The sequence below is a fragment of the Chiloscyllium plagiosum genome, unplaced genomic scaffold (assembly GCF_004010195.1).
Source record: "Chiloscyllium plagiosum isolate BGI_BamShark_2017 unplaced genomic scaffold, ASM401019v2 scaf_948, whole genome shotgun sequence".
Classification (NCBI taxonomy): domain Eukaryota; kingdom Metazoa; phylum Chordata; class Chondrichthyes; order Orectolobiformes; family Hemiscylliidae; genus Chiloscyllium; species Chiloscyllium plagiosum.
The window spans coordinates 11,036-19,759 of NW_025212153.1; the positions used below are offsets into that span (position 1 = coordinate 11,036).

General features: G+C 62.1%; 1 protein-coding gene across 1 annotated transcript; it reads right to left on the reverse strand.

The window, feature by feature from the left end:
• Positions 1 to 1,087: 1,087 nt before the first annotated feature.
• Positions 1,088 to 5,156, reverse strand: LOC122547320 (histone-lysine N-methyltransferase 2D-like). Its single transcript, XM_043685960.1, has 4 exons — positions 4,943 to 5,156; positions 3,129 to 4,534; positions 2,129 to 3,036; positions 1,088 to 2,050 (listed from the first exon to the last, which is right to left on the reverse strand). Exons 1-4 carry the CDS (start codon positions 5,154 to 5,156, stop codon positions 1,102 to 1,104), a joined length of 3,477 nt encoding a protein of 1,158 aa, XP_043541895.1. The 3' UTR covers positions 1,088 to 1,101.
• Between the last annotated feature and the right edge of the window lie 3,568 nt (positions 5,157 to 8,724).

Consider the following 8,724-nt stretch of genomic DNA (forward strand, 5'->3'; position numbering starts at 1 on the left):
ACGGGCCGGTCTGTTCGGGTGCTGTAGCGGGCCGTGCTGTAACGGGCCGCGCTGTTCAGGTGCTGTAACGGGCCGCGCAGTACGGGTGATGTAACGGGCCACGCTGTACGGGTGCTGTAACGGGCCGGTCTGTACGGGTGCTGTAGCAGGCCATGCTGTACGGGTGCTGTAACGGGCAGCTCTGTTCGGTTCCTGTAACGGGCCGGTCTGTACGGGTGATGTAACGGGCCACGCTGTTCGGGTGCTGCAACGGTCCGCTCTGTAGGGAACTGTAACTGGCCGCTCAGTTCGGGTGCTGTCACGGGCCGCGCTGTACGGGTGCTGTAACGGGCCCCGCTGTTCGGGTGCTGTAACGGGCCGCGCAGTTCGGGTGCTGTAACGGGCCGCGCCGTACGGGTGATGTAACTGGCCACTCTGTTCGGGTGCTGTAACGGGCCGCTCTATACGGGTGCTGTAGCGGGCCGCTCTGTTCGGGTGCTGTAACAGGCCACGCTGTTCGTGTGCTGTAACAGGCCGCGCTGTTCGTGTGCTATTATGGGCCACGCTGTTCGGGTGCTGTAACTGCCCGCGCTGTTCGGGTGATGTAATGGGCGGCTCTGTAGGGAACTGTAACGGGCCGCGCAGTTCGGGTGCTGTAATGGGCCGGTCTGTTCGGGTGCTATAACGGGCCGTGCTGTACGGGTGCTCTATCAGGCCGGTCAGTACGGATGCTGTGACGGGCCGGTCTGTTCGGGTGCTGTAGCGGGCCATGCTGTAACGGGCCGCGCTGTTCAGGTGCTGTGACGGGCCGCGCAGTACGGGTGATGTAACGGGCCGGTCTGTACGGGTGCTGTAACGGGCCGGTCTGTTCGGGTGCTGTCGCGGGCCGTGCTGTTCGGATGATGTAACGGGCCACGCTGTAGGTAACTGTAACTTGCCGCGCTGCTCGGGTGCTATAACAGGCCACACTGTAGGGAACTGTAACGGGCCGCGCTGTTCGGGTGCTGTAACGGGCCGCTCTGTTCGGGTGCTGTAACGGGCCGTGCTGTTCGGGTGCTGTAACTCGCCGCTCTGTTCAGGTGCTGTAACGGGCCGTGCTGTTCGGGTGCTGTAACGGGCCAGTCAGTACGGATGCTGTAACGGGCCGGTCTGGTCGGGTGCTGTAGCGGACCGCGCTGTTCGGGTGCTGTAACGGGCCGCGCTGTTCGGGTGCTGTAACGGGCCGGTCTGTTCGGGTGCTGTCGCGGGCCGTGCTGTTCGAGTGACGTAATGGGCCGCGCTGTACGGGTGATGTAACGGGCCGCTCTGTTCGGGTGCTGTAACGGGCCATGCTGTAGGGAACTGTAACTGGCCGCGCTGTTCGGGTGCTGTAACGGGCCACGCTGTACGGGTGCTGTAACGGGCCGTGCTGTTCGGGTGCTGTAACGGGCCACGCTGTTCGGCGGCTGTAACGGGCCACGCTGTTCGGTTGCTGAAACATGCCGCTCTGTAGGGAACTATAACTGGCCGCTCTGTTCGGGTGCTGTAACGGGCCGCGCTGTATGGGTGCTGTAACGGGCCGCGCTGTACGGGTGCTGTAATGGGCCGTGCTGTTCGGGTGCTGTAACGGGCCGCGCTGTTCGGGTGCTGTAACGGGCTACGCTGTATGGGTGATGTAACGGGCCACGCTGTTCGGGTGCTGCAACGGGCCGCTCTGTAGGGAACTGTAACTGGCTGCTCTGTTCGGGTGTTGTAACTGGCCGCTCTGTTCGGGTGCTGTAACTGGCCGCGCTGTACGGGTGCTGTAACTGGCCGGTCTGTTCGGGTGCTGTAACGGGCCGCGCTGTACGGGTGCTGTAACTCGCCGCTCTGTTCGGGTGCTGTAACGGGCCGCGCTGTAGGGGTGCTGTAACTCGCCGCTCTGTTCGGGTGCTGTAACTGGCCGCGCTGTACGGGTGCTGTAACTCGCCGCTCTGTTCGGGTGCTGTAATGGGCCGCGCTGTACGGGTGCTGTAACTGGCCACACAGTAGGGAACTGTAACGGGCCGCTCTGTTCGGGTGCTGCAATGGGCGGCTCTGTAGGGAACTGTAACTGGCCGCTCTGTTCGGGTGCTGTAACGGGCCACACTGTACGGGTCATGTAACAGGCCGCGCTGTACAGGTGCTGTAACGGGCCGCGCAGTTCGGGTGCTGTAACGGTCCGTGCTGTACGGGTGATGTAACGGGCCACACTGTGCGGGTGCTGCAACAGGCCGCTCTGTAGGGAACTGTAACTGGCCGCTCTGTTCGGGTGCTGTAACGGGCCGCGCTGTTCGGGGGCTGTAACGGGCCGCTCTGTTCGGGTGCTGCAACGGGCGGCTCTGTAGGGAACTGTAACTGGCCGCTCTGTTCAGGTGCTGTAACGGGCCGGTCTGTACGGGTGCTGTAACGGGCCACGCTGTACGGGTGCTGTAACTCGCCGCGCTGAACGGGTAATGTAACGGGCCGCTCTATACGGGTGCTGTAACGGGCCACGCTGTTCGGCGGCTGTAACGGGCCACGCTGTTCGGGTGCTGTAACATGCCGCTCTCTTCGGGTGGCTGTCGCGGGCCGTGCTGTTCGGATGATGTAATGGGCTTCGCTGTACGGGTGATGTAACGGGCCGCTCTCTTCGGGTGCTGTAACGGGCCGCGCTATACGGGTGCTGTAACTGGCCAGTCTGTTCGGGTGCTGTAACGGGCCGCACTGTACGGGTGCTGTAACGGGCCGCGCTGTACGGGTGCTGTAACTGGCCAGTCTGTTCGGGTGCTGTAACGGGCCGCGCTGTACGGGTGCTGTAACTCGCCGCGCTGAACGGGTAATGTAACGGGCCGCTCTGTTCGGGTGCTGTAACGGGCCACGCTGTTCGGCAGCTGTAACGGGCCACGCTGTTCGGGTGCTGAAACATGCCGCTCTGTAGGGAACTATAACTGGCCGCTCTGTTCGGGTGCTGTAACGGGCCACACTGTACGGGTCATGTACCAGGCCGCGCTGTACAGGTGCTGTAACGGGCCGCGCAGTTCGGGTGCTGCAACGGTCCGTGCTGTATGGGTGAGGTAACTGTCCTCACTGTCTGGGTGCTGCAACAGGCAGCTCTGTAGGGAACTGTAACTGGCCGCTCTGTTCGGGTGCTGTAACGGGCCGCGCTGTACGGGTGATGTAACGGGCCGCGCTGTATGGGTGATGTAATGGGCCGCGCTGTTCGGGTGCTGTAACGGGCCACGCTGTATGGGTGATGTAACGGGCCGGTCTGTTCGGGTGCTGTAACGGGCCGCGCTGTACGGGTGCTGTAACGGGCTGGTCTGTATGGGTGCTGTAGCGGGCCACGCTGTTCGGGTGATGTAACGGGCCGTGCTGTTCAGGTGCTGTAATGGGCCGCTCTGTACGGGTGCTGCAACGGGCTGCGCTGTACGGGTGCTGTAACGGGCCGGTCTGTTCGGGTGCTGTAACGGGCCGCGCTGTACGGGTGCTGTAACGGGCCATGCTGTAGGGATCTGTAACTGGCCGCGCTGTACGGGTGCTGTAACTGGCCACACTCTAGGGAACTGTAACGGGCCGCTCTGTTTGGGTGCTGCAATGGGCGGCTCTGTAGGGAACTGTAACTGGCCGCTCTGTTCGGGTGCTGTAACGGGCCGCACTGTACAGGTCATGTAACAGGCCGCGCTGTTCGGGTGATGTAACGGGCCACACTGTTCGGGTGCTGTTACGGGCCACGCTGTATCGGTGATGTAACGGGCCGCACTGTTCAGGTGATGTAACGGGCCGCACTGTACGGGTGATGTAACGGGCCGCGCTGTTCGCGTGCTGTAACGGGCCGCGCTGTACGGGTGATGTAAGGGGCCACTCTGTAGGGAACTGTAACTGGCCGCGCTGTTCGCGTGCTGTAACGGGCCGCGCTGTACGGGTGATGTAAGGGGCCACGCTGTATGGGTGATGTAACGGGCCGCTCTGTTCGGGTGCTGTAACTGGCCGCTCTGTTCGGGTGCGGAACTGTAACTGGCCGCTCTGTTCGGGTGCTGTAACGGGCCGCGCTGTACGGGTGATGTAACGGGCCGCGCTGTATGGGTGATGTAATGGGCCGCGCTGTTCGGGTGCTGTAACGGGCCACGCTGTTCGCGTGCTGTAACGGGCCGCGCTGTACGGGTGATGTAAGGGGCCACTCTGTAGGGAACTGTAACTGGCCGCTCTGTTCGGGTGCTGTAACGGGCCGCGCTGTTCGGGTGCTGCAACAGGCCACTCTGTAGGGAACTGTAACTGGCCGCTCTGTTCGGGTGATGTAACGGGCCGCGCTGTACGGGTGATGTAACGGGCCACGCTGTATGGGTGATGTAACGGGCCGGTGTGTTCTGGTGCTGCAACGAGCCGCTCTGTAGGGAACTGTAACGGGCCGCTCTGTTCGGGTGCTGTAACTGGCCGCTCTGTTCGGGTGCTGTAACGGGCCGCACTGTACGGGTGCTGTAACTGGCCACACTGTAGGGAACTGTAACGGGCCGCGCTGTTCGGGTGTTGTAACGGGCCGCACTGTTCGAGTGCTGTCGCGGGCCGCGCTGTTCGGGTACTGTAACGGGCCACGCTGTAGGGAACTGTAACTGGCCGCGCTGTTCGGGTGCTGTAACTGGCCACACTGTAGGGAACTGTAACGGGCCGCGCTGTTCGGGTGCTGTAACGGGCCGCACTGTTCGAGTGCTGTCGCGGGCCGCGCTGTTTGGGTGCTGTAACGGGCCGCTCTGTTTGGGTGCTGTAACGGGCTGCGCTGTTCGGGTGCTTTAACTGGCCGCGTGTTTGGGTGCTGTAACGGGCCACTCTGTTCGGGTGCTGTAACGGGCCGCGCTGTTCGGGTGCTGTAACGGGCCGCGCTGTTAGGGTGCTGTAACGGGCCGCTCTGTTCGGGTGCTGTAACGGGCCGCGCTGTATGGGTGCTGTAACGGGCCGGTCTGTATGGGTGCTGTAGTGGGCCGCGCTGTACGGGTGCTGTAACGGGCCGCGCAGTTCGGGTGCTGTAACGGGCTGCTCTGTATGGGTGCTGTAGCGGGCCACGCTGTTTGGGTGATGTAACGGGCTGCGCTGTTCAGGTGCTGTAACGGGCCACGCTGTAGGGACCTGTAACGGGCCGCGCTGTTCGGGTTCTGTAACGGGCCGCGCTGTTCGCGTGCTGTAACGGGCCACACTGTACGGGTCATGTAACAGGCTGCGCTGTACAGGTGCTGTAACAGTCCGTGCTGTACGGGTGATGTAACGGGCCACACTGTTCGGGTGCTGCAACGGGCGCCTCTGTAGGGAACTGTAACTGGCCGCTCTGTTCAGGTGCTGTAACGGGCCGGTCTGTACGGGTGCTGTCGCGGGCCGTGCTGTACGGGTGCTGTAACTGGCCAGTCTGTTCGGGTGCTGTAACGGGCCACGCTGTTCGGGTGCTGCAACGGGCCGCTCTGTAGGGAACTGTAACAGGCCGCTCTGTTCGGGTGCTGTAACGGGCCACGCTGTTCGGGTGCTGCAACGGGCCGCTCTGTAGGGAACTGTAACAGGCCGCTCTGTTCGGGTGCTGTAACTGGCCGGTCTGTTCGGGTGCTGTAACGGGCCGCGCTGTACGGGTGCTGTAACTCGCCGCTCTGTTCGGGTGCTGTAACGGGCCGCGCTGTACGGGTGATGTAATTGGCCGGTCTGTTCGGGTGCTGTAACGGGCCGCGCTGTACGGGTGCTGTAACTCGCCGCTCAGTTCGGGTGCTGTAACGGGCCGCGCTGTACGGGTGCTGTAACTGGCCACACTGTAGGGAACTGTAACAGACCGCTCTGTTCGGGTGCTGCAATGGGCGGCTCTGTAGGGAACTGTAACTGGCCGCTCTGTTCGGGTGCTGTAACGGGCCTCGCTGTACGGGTGCTGTAACGGGCCACTCTGTTTGGGTGCTGTAACGGGCTGCGCTGTTCGGGTGCTTTAACTGGCCGCGTGTTTGGGTGCTGTAACGGGCCACTCTGTTCGGGTGCTGTAACGGGCCGCACTGTTCAGGTGCTGTAACGGGCCGCTCTGTAGGGAACTGTAACGGGCTGGTCTGTATGGGTGCTGTAGCGGGCCACGCTGTTCGGGTGCTGTAACGGGCCGCTCTGTTCGGGTGCTGTAACGGGCCGCGCTGTTCTGGTGCTGAAACGGGCCGCGCTGTTCGGGTGCTGTAGCGGGCCGCGCTGTACGGGTGCTGTAACGGGCCATGCTGTAGGGATCTGTAACTGGCCGCGCTGTTCGGGTGCTGTAACTGGCCACACTGTTCGGGTGTTGTAACGGGCCGCGCAGTTCGGGTGCTGTAACGGGCCATGCTGTTCGGGTGCTGTAACTGGCGGTGCTGTAACGGGCCGCGCTGTTCAGGTGCTGTAGCGGGCCGCGCTTTTCGGGTACTGTAACTGGCCGTGCTGTTCGGGTGCTGTAACGGGCCGCGCTGTTCGGGTGCTATAACGGGCCGCGCGGTTCAGGTGCTGTAGCGGGCCGCGCTGTTCGGGTCCTTAACGGGCCGCTCTGTTCGGGTACTGTAACTGGCGGTGCTGTTCGGGTGCTGTAACGGGCCGCGCTGTTCAGGTGCTGTAGCGGGCCGCGCTGTTCGGGTACTGTAACTGGCCCTGCTGTTCGGGTGCTGTGACGGACTGCGCTGTTCGTGTGCTGTAACGGGCCGCGCTGTTCGGGTCCTTAACGGGCCGCTCTGTTCGGGTACTGTAAAGGGCCGCGCTGTTCGGGTTCTGTCGTGGGCCGCGCTGTTCGGGTGCTGTAACGGGCCGGTCTGTACGGGTACTGTAAAGGGCCGCGCTGTTCGGGTGCTGTAACGGGCCGGTCTGTACGGGTGCTGTAACGGGCCGGTCTGTACGGGTGCTGTAACGGGCCGTGCTGTTCGGCTGCTGTAACGGGCCGCGCTGTTCGTGTGCTGTAGCGGGCCGCGTTGTTTGGGTCCTTAACGGGCCGCGCTGTTCGGGTGCTGTAACGGGCCGCGCCATAGGGAACTGTAACTGGCCGTGCTGTTCGGCTGCTGTAACGGGCCGCGCTGTTCGTGTGCTGTAGCGGGCCGCGTTGTTTGGGTCCTTAACGGGCCGCGCTGTTCGGGTGCTGTAACGGGCCGCGCCATAGGGAACTGTAACTGGCCGTGCTGTTCGGCTGCTGTAACGGGCCGCGCTGTTCGGGTGCTGTAACGGGCCGCGCCATAGGGAACTGTAACTGGCCGCGCTGTTCGTGTGCTGTAACGGGCCACGCTGTTCGGGTGCTGTAACTGGCCGCGCTGTTCGGGTGCTGTAACGGGCCGCGCTGTTCGGGTGCTGTAACGGGCCGCACTGTTCAGGTGCTGTAGCGGGCCGCGCTGTTCGGGTCCTTAACGGGCCGCTCTGTTCGGGTACTGTAACTGGCCGTGCTGTTCGGGTGCTGTAACGGGCCGCGCTGTTCGGGTGCTGTGACGGACTGCGCTGTTCGTGTGCTGTGACGGACTGCGCTGTTCGTGTGCTGTAACGGGCCGCGCTGTTCGGGTGCTGTAACGGGCCGCGCTGTTCGAGTGCTGTAACGGGCCGCGCTGTACGGGTGCTGTAACAGGCCAGTCTGTACGGGTGCTGTAACGGGCCGGTCTGTACGGGTTATGTAACGGGCCACGCTGTTCGGGTGCTGTAACGGGCCGCGCTGTTCAGGTACTGTAACGGGCCGCGCCGTAGGGAACTGTAACTGGCCGCGCTGTTCGGCTGCTGTAACTGGCCGCGCTGTTCGTGTGCTGTAACGGGCTGTGCTGTTCGTGTGCTGTAACGGGCCGTGCTGTAGGGAACTGTAACTGGCCGCGCTGTTCGGCTGCTGTAACTGGCCACACTGTAGGGAACTGTAACGGGCCGCGCTGTTCATGTGCTGTAACGGGCCGCGCTGTTTGGGTGCTGTAGCGGGCTGCGCTGTTCGGGTGCTGTAACAGGCCGCTCTGTTCGGGTACTGTAAAGGCCGCGCTGTTCGGGTGCTGTAACGGGCCGGTCTGTACGGGTGCTGTAGCGGGCCGCGCTGTTTGGGTGCTGTAATGGGCTTGTCTGTACGGGTGATGTAACGGGCCACGCTGTTCGGGTGCTGTAACGGGCCGCTCTGTAGGGAACTGTAACCGGCCGCTCTATTCGGGTGGTGTAACGGGCCGCGATGTACGGGTGATGTAATGGGCCGCGCTGTACAGGTGCTGTAATGGGCCGCGCTGTTCGGGTGCTGTAATGGGCCGCACTGTTCGGGTGCTGTAACGGGCCACACAGACACACACACACTCACAGAGACACCACACACCACACACACACTCACAGAGACACACACAGACACACTCTCTCCCTCACACACAGACACACACACAGATACAAACATACACACACATGCGTTCACACACACATTTGAATGCACTGACTCTCTCTCTCTCTCACACTCACAGACACATACAGACTCAGACATATACACACACACACACGCACATTTGGACTCTGTCACTCTCCCTCTCTCACACACACATGCATAAACACAGACACACAAATACACACTCTCTCTTCCTCACACGCACATTCACACAGACATATACACATACACACTCACATAAATACACACTCTCTCTCTCTATTATACTCACACAGACATACACACGCACTCTCACATAAATATGCACTCTCGCTCTATTACACACTCACACAGACATACATACACGCACTCTCACATAAATACACTCTCTCTCTATTACGCACTCACACAGATATGCACACACACGCACTCCCACACAAATACAG